Source organism: Trichoderma harzianum (genome assembly GCF_003025095.1).
Source record: "Trichoderma harzianum CBS 226.95 unplaced genomic scaffold M431scaffold_2, whole genome shotgun sequence".
Lineage (NCBI taxonomy): Eukaryota > Fungi > Ascomycota > Sordariomycetes > Hypocreales > Hypocreaceae > Trichoderma > Trichoderma harzianum.
In genome coordinates, this window is record NW_020209250.1 from 1,039,847 (window position 1) to 1,055,317 (window position 15,471).

At 51.1% G+C, this 15,471-nt stretch overlaps 4 protein-coding genes across 4 annotated transcripts; 1 reads left to right on the forward strand and 3 right to left on the reverse strand.

The window, feature by feature from the left end:
- Nucleotides 1-6,853: 6,853 nt before the first annotated feature.
- M431DRAFT_58459 (hypothetical protein) lies at nt 6,854-7,962 on the reverse strand (the record flags this gene model as incomplete). Its single annotated transcript, XM_024921522.1, has 3 exons — nt 6,854-7,223; nt 7,290-7,817; nt 7,886-7,962. Coding segments are annotated over 3 exons (975 nt in total), but the record flags the coding sequence as incomplete, so codon positions are not given.
- A 381-nt stretch (nt 7,963-8,343) lies between these two features.
- Nucleotides 8,344-9,489, forward strand: M431DRAFT_515996 (hypothetical protein; the record flags this gene model as incomplete). The annotated part of the gene is made up of 3 exons (XM_024920294.1): nt 8,344-8,451; nt 8,511-9,206; nt 9,228-9,489. Exons 1-3 carry the CDS (start codon nt 8,348-8,350, stop codon nt 9,487-9,489), a joined length of 1,062 nt encoding a protein of 353 aa, XP_024778500.1. The 5' UTR covers nt 8,344-8,347.
- Nucleotides 9,490-9,536: 47 nt separating this feature from the next.
- On the reverse strand, nt 9,537-11,855 carry M431DRAFT_106337 (hypothetical protein). Its single transcript, XM_024911610.1, has 2 exons — nt 11,503-11,855; nt 9,537-11,418 (listed from the first exon to the last, which is right to left on the reverse strand). The coding sequence occupies exons 1-2, from the start codon at nt 11,638-11,640 to the stop codon at nt 9,784-9,786; spliced, it is 1,773 nt and encodes a 590-aa protein (XP_024778501.1). The 5' UTR covers nt 11,641-11,855; the 3' UTR covers nt 9,537-9,783.
- Nucleotides 11,856-11,990: 135 nt separating this feature from the next.
- On the reverse strand, nt 11,991-14,294 carry M431DRAFT_106340 (hypothetical protein). The gene is made up of 3 exons (XM_024911611.1): nt 14,143-14,294; nt 13,670-14,005; nt 11,991-13,557 (listed from the first exon to the last, which is right to left on the reverse strand). Exons 2-3 carry the CDS (start codon nt 13,903-13,905, stop codon nt 12,189-12,191), a joined length of 1,605 nt encoding a protein of 534 aa, XP_024778502.1. The 5' UTR covers nt 13,906-14,005; nt 14,143-14,294; the 3' UTR covers nt 11,991-12,188.
- Between the last annotated feature and the right edge of the window lie 1,177 nt (nt 14,295-15,471).

Genomic DNA, 15,471 nt, shown 5'->3' on the forward strand with positions numbered 1-15,471 from the left:
GTACGTAGGTACCTGCAACTCGGCATCTTGCTGTAAAAGGTACATGTACCAGGTACCGCATCGCACCGCACGGGACACAGGGCAGCAGAAACATTCAACTTTGGAACTAAACCTTACGGGCGACAAGGCGGCTCACCTCCCGCCTGACCATTTGCATTTGATCAGGTCTCTCTGACTCGGCACTCACATCCTCACTTGGCACAATCACAAGCCCGCTATTTCAACTCCCGCGATGACAAAGAGAGACGATGCCGATCTGGAGCAGGCAGTCCAAGCAACGGAGATTTCAGAGGGGAAAAAAGCGACCTGGATGGACATGGAGCCTCGCCGCCAAGAGCGAGCGAGGGAGAATGGGCGGTGCCGCTTATGAGCAGCGACGTGTACATGCCCAGCTAGCGTTGTATTAGAGTTGCAACAGGCAAAGCCATGCTACGGTCCTGTCGACGCCTCGATTCGCGGCCCTATCATCAACGATTGCATTGCTCTGCTCCTCTTGCTCCCTATGTACGAGTACCAGTCCAGATTGCCTGCCGCATCGCTGGTGCATGTGTCAGTGTCAGTGCCAGTGCCAGTGCAGCCAGCGACAGGTACCCAAGCAAAGACGCCCGGTATGGATACGTGGATCATTTCGGGGGAAAAGCTTTTGAGCCTGGCCTGGCCTGGCAGTTGTCTGACGCCTGGGTCGTGCAGTCCTGATCGAATTGTAGTAGGGCTTGGACAGATTGAGGCCAAACAAAGGCGTGGAAGCCTTCTCGCGGCGAGTGGACCAGCCCAGGATCCCATGTCCCTGTCGACATCCCTGTCCGGCTATCCACTCAAATTAATCCCTGGACCTGGCACTTGCTACTAGGGTCGCTAGTAGGGATCCAACACCAGCTAGTCCTCCGTGGCAGTGGCTCTCTGGTATTACAGTTACTCGTCTTATTTGAGCACGTTGGCGTTTGTCCTCTTGCTGAGCAAAGAGTGAGCGAGCGATAAGCAGCTGCACAGTAGACGAGAATTGAGACGAAAGACTGCGAGAACCATTCCAACTATAGAACGAGTATACAAGCACTCCCGACTAGAATAGAGCAGGGTTGCCCAAGTGTGAGATTGAGCCCAAGAGGTAGGTATGAAGCAAGATGGGGTCTCTCTCTACCAAGTCAGACTCGCCATTGTCACGGATCATGCAGGCGGGCTGCAGAGCACCAGGCACATCCCTTGGTAGTGCTCTACCTGCAGAATTCAATCATCAAGTGTCCATCTTACATTAGGTAGACTGTGCAGGAAACAATCCATCGCATCGCTGTTAGAGAAAAAGGAACAAGACCAGGTTGGGTGGTTTTGTCCGGAGGTACCTTGTGCTGGGAATGCTGGCAGTGTGCTAGCAGGTACATGTAGACCCAGGTCTAGCGCAATGCATGGGCACCACCACGCAGCGCCTGTGGTTGCTCGACCCCTCTTCTCTTTTTCTGCTTCTCACTTCTTAACCTAGAGGATTGTGAGTGGAAGTCAGTCATGCTTGTACGAGTACAAGTACAGCTCTCCCCTGGCAGAGAAATGTACCGGGGAGATAAACAGCGATGACCACCTTGTAGGTCGAGTACCGCTGCTACGAGATGGGTTTTGGGATAACGACACATGTACCATAGAGTACTGTACCTAAGGTATTCGTAGAAGAGGCTCGTAATTGGCAGAAGCCGTGCAGGTGATCTGCCTCATCGCTGAAGGTGACTTTGTACTAGGCAAGACGTTGGCACCAGACGCGTCATGGAGAGCTGCTCCCAGGTACCGTAGGATTGATTCAAAGTGAGCAATAGGAAGAGCAAGCCTCTGTTTTTCGTGCCCTACGAGTCATAAGGCGAAGAAACCCAAGACTCAGCCACACAACGTTACCGAAAGGCTCTGGAAATGGCGGGCGAGGTTATGCGACAGGGCAACAGACGAGAGTTTGATGGCACAAGCACAGATGCCCAACAGGCATAGTACCCTCTTGTACATACTTGGCAAGTACATGTAGTGGTACTACCACAGGCTACTGACAAGGTGCTACATGTAGGTAGAGACCAAAGTATAACTGATAGTAAATACAAACAGACAGACAGATGCAGTTTATTTTTTTGAACTCTCCGACGCCAGGTCCATTAGATGAAAGAGGGAGAGAAAAAAAAGGCCAAATGCCCTGTCCTTGCCGCTCTCCCTCTTCTTCTTCGTCCTCGTCTTCTTCTTCTCTTCCCCCGTATCTGCCGAGGCGAGTGTCTTAAGGTCAGATGATAGCGCAGGTAGGGCTCTTCGGATGTCTCCCCCCCACTGAATCTTATTGGTCCGTGGCCGTGCTTGACAAGGGGAGGTTCCAATACTTGCACGTTAGCAGCCTCTGTTGGACTTTCACGAGCCTTTCTGGAGAGGCGTTCAAGATAGAGTTAGTAGGAGAATAATTAAAGCCTCTCCCAGTCGCTCAAATGTGATTTGCACCGATCCAGGGCCATCAGGACATTGAAAAGTCAGCCTCCGCAAGTTACGAGTACTGAGTCGTTGGTGCGACTTCCATGCTCTGCCGCCCGATAGCGTACATGTAGCTGGTACCCGGGGAATAGGATGAGCTCTCCGCAACAGGACCACGACTTACTCGTGCCCGTGGCCACAGTACTAGGTACAGTAAGAACAAGAGATTGACGTCCTGTCTCAATTGCTTCATGTTGCTTGTTTCTTGACATCTCATCCCAGGTGGTGGTGAGGTAGAAGGAAGCAATCAAGGAACATTCCGGGCCCCACGCGCATTGGCTCTGCATGACTTTTGACTTCTACTGTTTCAGCTTTCCACCTCCCAATCTCAGAAACATGGAAGCCGACGTTTCTGTCTGTCTGCGCTGCCCACCTATGCCGTTTGAGGCAAGGGTGCGAAAAGGCTCATGGCCGCCACACGCTCGGAAGCTGATCAAAAACAGCACGCACATCCTTTACGATTCCATACCGTGCAGCTACCCCGAGCTGGGAATAGCCAAAGGCAGCCGCCGCCCGCGGCTTCTCCCAAGGCTGCCTGGGCCCTTGCGATCGGATTGGATTGATTGATGCCACGGGCACGGAGTCGCTGTGCTAGTCCCTACAGTACGAGCAATTGAAGTGTTTTTGCAGCTGAAGCCGTGGCCTCGCCCCTTGCCTACCTAGGTACAGTAGGGCCTTGATGCCATCTCGCACCCAGTGCCGTGGTACAGCAAAGGCCAGGGTTAAGGGATGACTGAGGGAAAGGAGACGTTGGATCCCGGCCGCCTTCAATCGAGCTCGATCATTGATTAGCGGTCGAGCCCTGGCCCATTTTCCGTTACCTGGGCTGGGCTTGAACCTTGGGGCTCCACTCTCGATGGTGGCGGATCTAGACAATTCACGGCGGACCCTTTACGGAGAACTCCATAATATTACCTCTCGTCCATGGTTCTATCACAGCGAGTACCGAGATAGCACACAGCATCATTGATAGTGCTGCTGGTACAATACTCGATGCGACTTGGTGGTGTGCAAAGCCAAAGGCCTCAACCTCACCCCATCTGACTGGATGCCAGGACAAGCAAGTGCTCGTACCGCCAAGTCGGCGCTCGTCAGCTTGAGCAGAGCTCCTTTGCAGCATGGTGGCAAGTCGTGCCGTCTGTGCGTCGCTAGCTCCCGTTGGAGCAGCCAGAGGGGATCGACAACTTTGCCTGCTCTGCTGTGAAATCCGGAGCACGGCGATGCGAGAAGGGAAGCAATCCGGTTTATATGGTGGACTGGACGTCCAAGCTGCAATCTCACCTTGGCCATCATCGTCACGAGCATCTTCATATGCACCGGGTCAGCACCGCATTTGACGAACCCCCCTGTGGTGGTGCAAGTAGCTTCGAAATAAGCGATAAAAACCCCCAAGGGTTTGTGAGAGTAGCTCCGAGACATCTACAGCAAGTCTCAGTCCCGCGTAGGTACGAGAATTATGGCTTCTCGAGGGCCATGCAAGCATGGACATGACATGAAGGGACTTTGAGGCCAGCAGCCTTTAGCTGCTTCTCTTGGCCTTTCTGCACAGCATTCATCGGGCGCCAGACCTCATAGTGGCGTGGCGGACGACGCCCAATCTGACGCTCTCAATTGGCTGGCTGCTACTAAGTCAGCGAAGCTATTAAATTGACCTGAGACCCCTCCTAACTTGTTTGTTTACTTGTTGTTTTCTCTTCTTTTTCTTTGCCGCTGACAACAGCGCACGGGGTAAAAAACAAAGAAAAAGAAAAGGGAAAAAGGGTAAATTCGCAATGCCTTTCAATATGGTTACAGATTGATCCCCGTCCTTCCGCCAGCCCGACATGCATGCAAGGACGAGGATTGTGTACAGGCACCTTGTATCATCCCGCACTCTGCACGGTCGGTTGCCCGGCCCAGCGTGCCGTGCAAATAAGGTGCTAAGCAAATCGTCACGCATTGCTTGAACCGGGGCCATTGTCGCCAGTACGAAGTACTCGTAACTTGGGAGACGACTGATTCCACGGACATCTGTCCGACTTGGGAACTACGAGTCCATGTGCAGCATTCACCGCCGCCCCTGCCCAGCCCAACGCTCAGAACAAGTTCCATAATATACGAGTCGGGAGCTTGACAACTTGAATACCGTTTTGACTGTATGCTCGCAAGGGGCCCTCTCGGCAACGCAAGCCGCCCACGGCAATTTGTCTCTCCAATGCAGGCTGCCTAACCGCCACGCTTCTCCCGCGCTGTTGATCTTCTCGAAAAGAGCTCAGCTGGGAAAATCAGTGGGCTGGAGCGGTGCGGCGCATCCCTCGTGTCACAAGGGGGCCAGTTCCGCCGACTTTAGTGCTGGCTTTGCTGCTGAATATTTGCCATCCATCCTCGCCCGTGCCTTGTTCCGACGGGGTGTGGCCCGAAACCCTCTCCCCCCCCCCAAAAACTAAGCTGCGCTTACTCTTGTTTCCATACCGAGATGCAATCGTGTACCGTACGGCCGATGCATCGGTGATGTGAGGGCAGGGTTTCTTTTTTCTGCGGGTTTGCGAGCGATTATTGTCCTCGTTCCCCCTTGGGTAAACTCACTCGCTTTATACCCCGAGAACAACTTTCAAAGCCCATTCCCGTTTAAGATACAGACAGGCACCAAGTACATATGTACGAGGGCCAAGTTCAAGTTCATGCAGCACTTCTTCTCTCCATGGCTTGGCCCGGACTTGTGCCCCAGTTCGTGTCAGCTGGCTTGGCCTCGTTGATTGGACGCCTCCTCGGCAGCGCTGCGTCAGTGGCAGAAGATCAAGCGCCGATTTTCCCTTCTTGATTCCTTCCGCTAGGCTGGCCGTTTTGGCAGTGCCGAGGAACAGGGTCCTGTCCTGCTCCAACTGTCAAAAATAAAAAGTTGGTGCCGTGTGTGCCATCGCTTTTTTGGAGAGATGGAGGGGGACCAACTCTTTTTTGCTGCCTGCCTTGGCCGCTTTTTTTTTTTTTTTTTTTTTCAAGACAACGAAATGATTTCTGGGGGACAAAGAGAGCTTTGCGGCGCGAATAGTCGCCAAAAGTAGGAAGATGAGGGATTGAGGAATGCTGATTCCTCTTGGTCACCTTTTGTTTACCCAGTATGGGGTCAGCAGTTTGTCGGTGCGCGCATGGTTACATCCCGTGTCAGTACCTGTTATGCCTGATGTTTTGTCTCCGAAAGCTTGCTTTTAACCATACGTTTCTTTTCTCTTTTCTCAAAAAAAAACTTTCGCAAAACATTTACAAGTAACAAGAAGGCAATAACAGAAACGTCAAAAGTAAAAGCAAGGGGAGAGAGAAGCCCCCCTCCATCAGATCACTTGGCATCTGAGCTTGTGGCGTCTAGGATGTTTCTGTCACAAGTACTCCGTCCCTGCGGCACAGCTGAAGAGTTACAGTAATACACCCTCCATCCTTAACAGCCGTGCTTCGCATCCGCAATACGGGCCTTTGCGCCAATGTGGTTCTGCAATCAGCGTCTTTTTCCATTTCCACAAGCCGCAGGGCCTAACAGGAACAATGGCGTCGTAAGCGTGCCCTTCGTCTTACCCGAGGGACCTTTTCAAGAAACCTAGGTAGGCTCTAAAAAGGATGTCTGCTTCGGTAGATTCTAAGAAAGGAAGTGGTCTGCTTCGGTAGGTTCCAAAAAAGAGTGTCAGGCTGTAAAATGAGTGTCTGCTTCGTTTCGCCCTCCAACCAGATTCGTTTGGGCGCGAGCGCCTTGTCCAGCCACCGGACGCCTTGTTTTATTATCTTTGGGAAGAGCCTGAACCTCGGGCGATGGAAAAAGCTTATGCTGGCCCTTTTGTTCAGCAGAGGCGTACCAAGCCTGGCTGTGTGGATGCCACGAGGCCTGTGCTAGGGAAATATTAAAACAGACAACAAAGGTTTGTGGTAGGGGGGGATGTCTACATGTGTATGTATGTATATGGATGCTCATAATGAGGACATTCTCTATTGAACTTGTCCAAGGATTATTCGTCGTTGATCTGATCTCTCGTATAAATGCTCTGCTCTAACCGTAGCTGTATTGCACAGGGTTTGTGACATTGTGTAATTGTCATTGACATGACAAGTTTTAATGATTCATAGAGATATAGCAGTGACAGTTGTCATTATTTGACAAGGACTTCAGTGTCCTGTAACTCTAATTGATGCCGGTACGAAGTGGGCTTCTAAATGTTGTAACAGAAGCAGAATAAGCCTTCCATGGCTGCGGCAAAGGAGGAGGTTGCGGCGGCAGTATTGCAGATTCAGCATCGTTTGGCGACATCTTGGCATCTTCGCCTTCTCCCAGAACCGCAGTCGTCACCTCAATATCGCCTTCTCCTAGAACCGCAGTCATCATCTCGACATCGGTTTCCTCTCTACCCCCATTCCCATCATCATCTGGGCATCTCTGTCGTTCTAATTTCATGTCCATAATCATGCTAAGCTCCGGACAGTATTCGAATATTTCCTTCCGGCGAGCTGCATCCCCCCACATGTACTCATTCAAGTTACTACTGCCCTCACGAACGTGATAGCCCATGAGCCTCTCCTTGTACACGTCTTCAACAGCAATGGCATCGTCTAATGTGGATGCAACTTTGGCATCAGGGAGTACCCATAAGCGTTTCCCGAACCACTCGTCTTCGGGCTCCGAGTCGTTGAAGCGTGCTTGAAAGTTGAGAATTCGCTTGATTACCGACACTCGACGTAGAGATAGGCCTCCATATCCAGAGAAGCGTTCATCACCCATGCTGAATTATGCATATAATGTTAGACAAGGGACTGAGAAAATGAATGTGTCAATCATGAGCACGTACCGCGCAGCGCCAGTCCAGTCCCAGTCAAGCCAGTCATCTACGCTTCTTTCCGAGTTTGCGCATAAGATGCTGTCATGCTCATATTTCAAGATCCATTCTACGTTTGGTAGAAACTCATCGTAGAACCTCGAGTCAGTGAGCAGCCGGAAAACGCTTTCTTTGCTCGAGATATTCCATGGAAGGGGAAGCTCCACCAAATCCAGCTTGCCAATCACTTGTTGATGTTTGATCGAATAGGCTTGGCTAACCCCAATTATACTCTCATTTGAGCCAATAAAGAGGAATCGCCAGTCGGGCGGCACCACTGCCATCATGTGCAGCATCAGAGGAGGCAAATGAGGCAGAGGCCTGGCCTCGATCAGAAGAGCGAGCTTTGACGAGTTGAAGGCGGCGCGGGGGTCTTTGGCTGGCGGAATTGGCCAGTCTAGCTTGATGTTGGGGATCATTTTTCGTGCTTCTTCAAGCCTGGATGAGACTTTGGAGACGACGATGGGTTCGTACTGGGAGTGTAGGCGACCCATATACCACCTACACAACGAACTTCTTCAGCACTTGGGCTCTTATTTGGAGAGTAGAGCAGGGTTTTGTAAACATACGTAAGAACCAAGAGTATAGGGATGATCATTCGAGCCGGGGCGAAACTGAGGACGCCGGAAGTGTTAAATCCGGACATGGCGGCGTGATGACGCTTTTTACTGATCATGTACATTCGTAGGAACAAACGATCAATTATAAAGATCAAATAACAAACAGATGAACAAAATTGAAATAATTCAGAATTTCTCAGACTGTCAGAGTAATGCGGGCGGTGAAGGATGAGTAGGTAGGAGGCAACAGCCAACAAAGGGAAGGATCGTTTATGAAGTACACAGGTACTTGGATATCTCTGCATTCTGCCTCGACTTGTCGTGGAAATGTCGAGTATCAAACACCCCAATGATTCCGAGAATAATTGCAAAGGAAGATTGTATTTTCACCAGATTCGTTACCGTTGACTGATTCTGGATCACAAGTTGTCTCTTCTTATTAAAGAGCACTCTCAAGCTCGGCCTGTCGGAATGCCCAATAACAACGAATATGGCCATTTTCTCGGCAACAGACTATTGGCTTGTCTCTGGAGCTTTAGGCGAAGACGACTCGCGATAATACTTATTGCCATCATGTCAGTTGCTATCCCCAACACCCCTTGCCAACTTCAGTCTCTGACCGTACGTCCACTAGACTCTCCCTCATAACACTCTTACATCTATCTTCCAACTTCGACATCTCCCTCTACATCCCGCACATCACCATCGAGTTCCAAGAAAAGAAGCGCATCTCGCCCTATAACACGTCCAAAGTCGCCCTCCTCATCGAAAATCGTCCCAATGCCATCCTCGCCCCTCTCATGCTGCACTTCATCTCCGTCGTGCCCCCCGACTGGCACTTCCGCTTCATGGGCTCCCCCCTTTCCGTAGCCTCCATCAACCGCTCCGTGGCAATCCGTCACCAGGTCGCCGCCGGGAAGCTCGATCTCACGTACATACCCGAGAACATGAGCACCAACGGGCAGGAGGAGATTAGCCAGTTTCTCACCACGCTGTGGTTGTACGAGGCTGTGCTCCAGCCGGCAGAATGGCTGCTGGTTTTCCAGACGGACTCCATGCTCTGCGGAAACAGCAGGCTGAATCTCAACGACTATCTGGAATACGACTGGGTTGGCGCGCCGTGGAACCCTGGCGGGCAGTGGGGTGGCAATGGAGGATTGTCGCTGAGGCGCGTGAGCCGCATCATCGACATCTTGCGCAATCAACGGCGGGCCAATGACTCTGAGCCTGAAGACGTATGGCTCTCTGAACGCCTTGCTCACCATCCCGGCGGAAAGGTTGCCAACGGATCCGTCTCGATGACCTTTTCGGGAGAGATGCACGATGGACGGTCTGAGCAGACTATAAATAGTTCCAGCACCTCTAGCACCTCTTCTAACATAAATCACGCTGACAATGACGACTATGTCGCAGGGGTTGATGACTGGAGAGCGGGATTCTACGAGCCAATGGGCTACCACATTGGTGGGAGTGGTTCTTTTCTACATAGCCCAATCTGGGGAATGCCAGAACTGCGAGAACATGTGTGGAAATACTGTCCGGAGATCAAGATGACGCTGGCCATGGACGTAGCCAAGTATATCCCGGGGAACTGCGGCGCAAGCTGGGCATAGGCACGATAGTCAACTATGGAAACAAGGACAAGATGATCAAAAACCATAGCAATTGTACATCCATTAGCTCCATTATATACTGCTACTTCTGAGACCAATTATCATCAAGAGTCCGGAGCGTCCTTTGCTCATATTCTCGAAATTAGCCATGGGACAACTAACGTCCCGGCAAAAGTTGAATACCCCACCAAGGTCCCAAATCCATCATACATAATCAACTGCCAACCACCATATTGAGCATATCGTTACATGGAAAGAAGAAAAAGGGAAGGTTGCCGTGAAAACGGGGGCCGTTTAAGCCAGCCCTTCCGCGACGGCATGGCCAACAGCCCCTGCCAGCTCACCAAAGAGGATGCCCCTAAACACACTCTCTCCCATATTCTGCGTCCACGCACCAGCCTGCTGCATTCTTTGCTTCCAAGCATCCTTTTGTGCTGCAGGAAGCTCATCCCACGTCTTGGCGGGACCGTGGACCTCTTCATCATGGACATCCAGATTGATCTTCTTGCCATCATGGTCCACAGCGGGATGGTCGGCCTCCCACATGACGAGCGTCTCAGCGGTATCAATGCCGCTACCAACTAGTCGAGAGACGAGATAGTCCTTGGAAAACGCAGCCGGTGGGTGAGTCGGATCGCGCAAAGTGCCATGCCAAGGGTTGAAGAACCTTTGCGGATTGAGGATGGGCTTGCTCACGCCGTAGATCTCCATGACACCCTGCCCGATTATGGCCATGATGAGAACCATGATGGTGAGGGTGATGACGAGAGATCGCCTGGAGGGCGCCTTGGCACGCATGGCTGTGACATATCGGACTGGTGCATCACCGGGGGTCTTTGCGGAAGATGCATCAACATGCCTCTTTAGAGCGATGCTGTGGACGGCGACACCGCGCTGGAGAGATATGCTGGCCAATTTGATGAATTGCTGAGTGAGATGCTGCTTCGGAGGGATAAAGTTGGAAAACGCCAGGCCGGTGATATTATCACCTTTGTGAACGTCCTTCAATGTGTACAGCGGGTGCAGGTTGGCAAGAAGCTCAATCGAGGCAAGAGCTTTGTGATCCATGGTGTAGAAAGTTATGGAGGCGTCGTTGCCGGCTACCGCAATGATGAACTGCGTAGTGCTAGTTGGTGTCGACGAAGACGCGGTCGGCGATACGTTTGCGACTGCAAGGGCAGTGGCAGAGATTTTCTTCGGGATACGTACATTCACAGATATCCGTGCCATCTCATGACCTGGGCTTGGCAGTCGGAATCCCTGGAGGAGAACGCCGCTCGACTTTGGTAGGTTGGACGCAGCAAGGACAAAGTTGGGTGTTACGAATCGAACGGAGCGGAATGCGGGCAGCTCGCCATGATCGTCTGTCATGGTGAAGATGAGTTGCGGCTCCGAATTTTTCTTGCCAACCTTGACCAAGTACAGTTCTTGCTTGTGGCAGTAGACAACCAGGTGTTCTCCATTCTTTTCGTCCTGAATGACATCCAGGTCTTCCGCATCCTTGGTCAAGTCCAGCACGCCCTTGACTTTGGGCTTGGGTCCGATGGCATCGAATATGGCCAGCTGAGGCTCCTTTCCCATGCCTGTAGCGGCGGCGCCAACGGATCCAGACACGCGCAGCACGCGCTGGTAGGTTTCGGCATCCCGGTCGGTGAAGTAGGAGCTTCGAGACACCTCTGCGACCTGTACATCGGGGTTCTTAGCACCGGCAGCTCGCGACTTGGTCTGCTCGATGGAAAAGGTTCGAAGGTGGAAGTTCTTTCCCTTGGTGATTTCTTTGGGAGCCGAGTTGATGCCCGCGAAAATGTACGAGGGCTTGTCGTCAACAGCGCCAACGACGCCGAGCGACATGACGCTGTCCTCATCGCGAGAGAGGTCGATATCTCCAGCCACTCGAAGTTCGCCCTGGTCGACGGTTTCAACAACGGACTGGTGACAAGAGAACAAAGAGTCAGCATTCAAAGACAGAAGCAGAAGCTAGTAGCTAGGAACTAGATCCAGGAGCTCACGTACAATCTTGTTGCCCACGCCAGAACGGCCAACGCCGCCACCGCCGCCGACAACTATGCGATTGGCATCCTGAGGATCAAAGCTGACTGCATAGAGCGGGTAGTCGAGCTTGATGGTCGCCTGCGGGAATGGGAGCGCCATGGTCGATGATGTCAGGGCTGGATGTCGCGGGTTGGTTGCTCAACCCCGGCCTGCTGGTTTAGGAAATCGGGAAGAATCGCGGCGGTCAAGATCACGAGAGGAAGAACAGTTGACGGCTATCGATTGGGAGTGCACGAGCGCGATCGAATTCAGGGAGCCATCGAGCTGGGATGGAAGACTCTGGAGTAGTTTGTGGCCAGATGTTCAGATTCCGCGAGCTTGGAGAGATTTGGCGGGGGATCGCTGCGGGTTAGTGAGCTGACAGGGGTGGCGGGAATGCTCGAGGTACTTTGTACCTTGTACCTCCACGGATGCGAAGAGTGCGAGATGCCGCCGCATTCAGCTTCAACCAGTTTCTATATTCCATGAATAAAGAGTCTCATTATGATATTCAAATAGTGAATCTGGTTCAGTCTGATCTAGCTTCCTAACGTAATCAAGCATAGAAGATCTCGCTGCAATAACTTGATGGCAAGACATCTATCTGTACTTTCGCCTGCTTGTATACTTAGGAACAATATATACTCTACCACAGGCACAACCTCAACTCACTCATCTGTCAAGTTCACATGCACCGCCTTGACGGTATAATATCCTCTCAAGCCGTCCTCGCCAAGCTCCCTCCCCAGGCCACTCTCCTTAACCCCTCCAAACGGAACTCTCACGTCGGAATCGTTGCTGCTGTTCACCCATACCATCCCAGCCTCCAGATCCCGAGCTACGCGATGTGCTCTGCCCAGATCGTTTGCGAATACGGCGCCCGCGAGTCCATATCTCGTTGCGTTGGCAATCTCCAGTGCCTCCTCCTCGCTGCTGAATCTGGCAACGGCTGCGACAGGCCCAAAGATCTCCTCTCGAAAGGCAGCTGTCTTGGTGTCCACATTTGTGAGAATTGTTGGCGGAGTAAAGTAGCCCTTGGATGGCACAGGCTGTTTGTGCGGGTGAAAGACTTCGGCACCAGAATCTCGTGCAGATGAGATGTAGGACATGATGCGTTCGGCCTGCGCCTTGCCGACTTGCGGCCCCTGGTACGTTTGAGGCTCAAATGGATCGCCCAGGACTGATGTTTTCTCGGTAAAGGCTCTGAATCTCTCCACGAAACGGTCATAAATGCCATCTTGCACTAACAGCCTCGACGTGGCTGTACACACTTGCCCCTGATTTGCCATAATCCCTTCGTGTGCCCATCTTACAGCCTGTTCCAAGTTTGCGTCGTCAAAAACAATCAGCGGCGACTTACCCCCCGTCTCAAGAGTGACTGCCTTGAGTGTTCCGGCGGCCATCCGCATCACCTCCTTACCCGTTGCCGTACTGCCAGTAAAAGCAATTTTATCCACGTCTGGATGCCGCGCCAGAGCAGCGCCGGCCTCCCCACCCCGTCCATTGATGATATTGATAACTCCTGGAGGAAATCCAGCTTCACGAACGAGCGACGCCACGTAAAGCATGGACAAGGGCGTCTGCTCCGCCAGCTTGAGCACAACCGTGTTTCCGCAAGACAAGGCCGGTCCGAGTTTCCATGCCGCCATGTCAAGTGGATAATTCCAAGGGATGATCTGGCCGCATACTCCAATAGGCTGCTTCACAGTGTAAGCCATCTTCTTTGGGCCAACGTCGATTACTGAGCCTGGGTTCTTGTCTGCCCATCCAGCGTAGTAGCGAAGGACCTCGGAGAAATGCGGCACGTCATAACTGCGGGATACCGACAGCGGTTTGCCATTGTCGAGCGTCTCAATGGCAGCAAGTATTTCGCCGTGCTTGTCCACCAGATCTGCTAATCGATTCATCAGGTGACCGCGTTCGGTGCCGGACAGCAGCCTCCATTCTGGATGCTTAAGTGCTTTGCGAGCTGCTTGAACTGCTCTATCTACATCGGGTTCCCCAGCTGCGAATACGGAACAAATGGCTTGCTCAGTGCTGCACAAGATTTGACACCTGCAAGTAAGCAAACGAGAAGGCCAAAGGGGAAAAACAGAACCCGCAACAGCAGTCTTCCAAGGATAGGGAGAGGATGGCTGGCACTACATACTATGGGTTGATTGTCGTTATCATATCTCCCCCAGAACTTTCGCTGAATTGATTGTCAATGAACAAGCCCAAAGGTTGTGTCCAGCTTATCCCGTTTGGCGCCGACAGTTCAGCTTCCAGGCGAGACGATCCCAGCCATGGCGAGTGACTAAATCGCCGAATGCAACTGTGACGAGAGGCGATACTTTGGATAGCTTTTGTCAGCCTTGCCACTGCCGTACACCTCCCTACTAACATTTCGAAGGGTGATCAAGCCGTATCCTCGACGGCCCAGTAATAGCTCGTATCAGCTTCGATATGACGAGTCTCTGTATATGGCGCTGCAATGACTGAATACCTTGATAAGAATTAGCTTAGACATCGGTGCCCAAAAATTCATTGGTGATAGTGGATCTGTGTCTCGTTGTAATACGGCCGTTGCAAGCTCAAATAGTCCATTGAATGCATAATCCCATTCTCAAGAGAGAGACTCACAGTAAATCTGGAAGAGAGCAGATATTCTCCAGAAGAAAATAATGATATAAAAAGGAAATCCGGCAGAGCTGTAAATATCTTTATATTCACCTTGAGTCAGGAAAACCAACAAAGATTCTCTTCCACCTACCCAGTGGGAAAATAAAGTCGATGTATTTGGTAACTTGCAGTCCCGCTTATTCTGTCTGTTGGAGATGTCATCTGAAGTTGACGATGGCCGTATCGCCCCACCCTTCGGAGATCGGATCTATCTTCTCCGATGGTACGTGCCATGCTTGAATTCGGCACTCGACTTAATATCACGGAGCCAGTTCTGAGCCCTGGAGATCAAATACAAATAAAATACAAATACGTCACATGTCATCCTAAGGCCTCGCACTTCTAGTTGACCACAATTAATATGTATTTTGTTTTTGGCCACCTGTGCCCGTAGTCTGGGGCACGAAGATGTGTGTCCTATATCTAACAAATTCCCAAGCAAACCAAATCCCTTCTCTGTTCATCAGTTCTTTTAGTGTGCTGAACGTAAATAGAAACAAGCGGTTTTCCAGGCGTTTCGAGAAGTGAAACTTCATCCAATCTGATTACATAGTTGTTGTTGTATTCCCAAATCCATAATAGCACCAATTTGACAGCCGTAAAAGAGCAGACGGGGACGTGTAAGGACCGAATAAACCATCATTAAACAACTTCCATTCGCACTCTCCTTTTCCTCCTTCCTTCAAATAGTCCTCTTCTTCCACAAGTGGCAATCAATCCACAGGGGTATATCTTCGCCGTTCGTAGGTGGACGCCCATTCTGGGCAACATTTCATAAAGTGAATAGATAAACAAACGAATGCAATGTTGAATCAAAACAGCTGATTTGGTTCAACCTGGTTTATTTTGATTTTGTGTTCATGTTTCTTTTTTTCCAGTAATTAATTAATCATTCCCGAGGGGAAAAAGGCAAAAGAGGGCATTCATTGCCTCACAACCCCTGTAATGCTTGGGCGAGCATTGGTCGCGACCAGTCGCTTGATTAAGCGGACAGCTATAATGTATAAATGATAGTAACAAATAAATAATTAAAGAATGAAAACAAGTAGAGCAAAGACGAATTACTATATGTAAAGTCAGAAGTGTCGGTTGCCCGACGGAGATTGTATTCGCGCTGGTACAAGCCAGGAACCCAAAAATTAAAAGCTTTGTCCAAAATCAAAGAAAAATTGATATCATGGAAGCGATGATAGATTATGAGTATTATGGTGAGTTCGGTTTTGTCAAGTGCTGCGTCAATGCCGATGCTAGCACAGACATATGTTATCGGGAGGAGTCGTGAAGTCGCAC

Coding starts and splice junctions, on each gene's coding strand:
- M431DRAFT_106337 (XM_024911610.1), bottom strand. CDS start 11,640: ATGGCGCTCCCATTCCCGCAGGCGACCATCAAGCTCGACTACCCGCTC. Junction 11,419..11,502: donor CTGGCGTGGGCAACAAGATT/GTACGTGAGCTC, acceptor TCTTGTCACCAG/TCCGTTGTTGAAACCGTCGA.
- M431DRAFT_106340 (XM_024911611.1), bottom strand. CDS start 13,905: ATGTTAGTAGGGAGGTGTACGGCAGTGGCAAGGCTGACAAAAGCTATC. Junction 13,558..13,669: donor ATAACGACAATCAACCCATA/GTATGTAGTGCC, acceptor AATCTTGTGCAG/CACTGAGCAAGCCATTTGTT.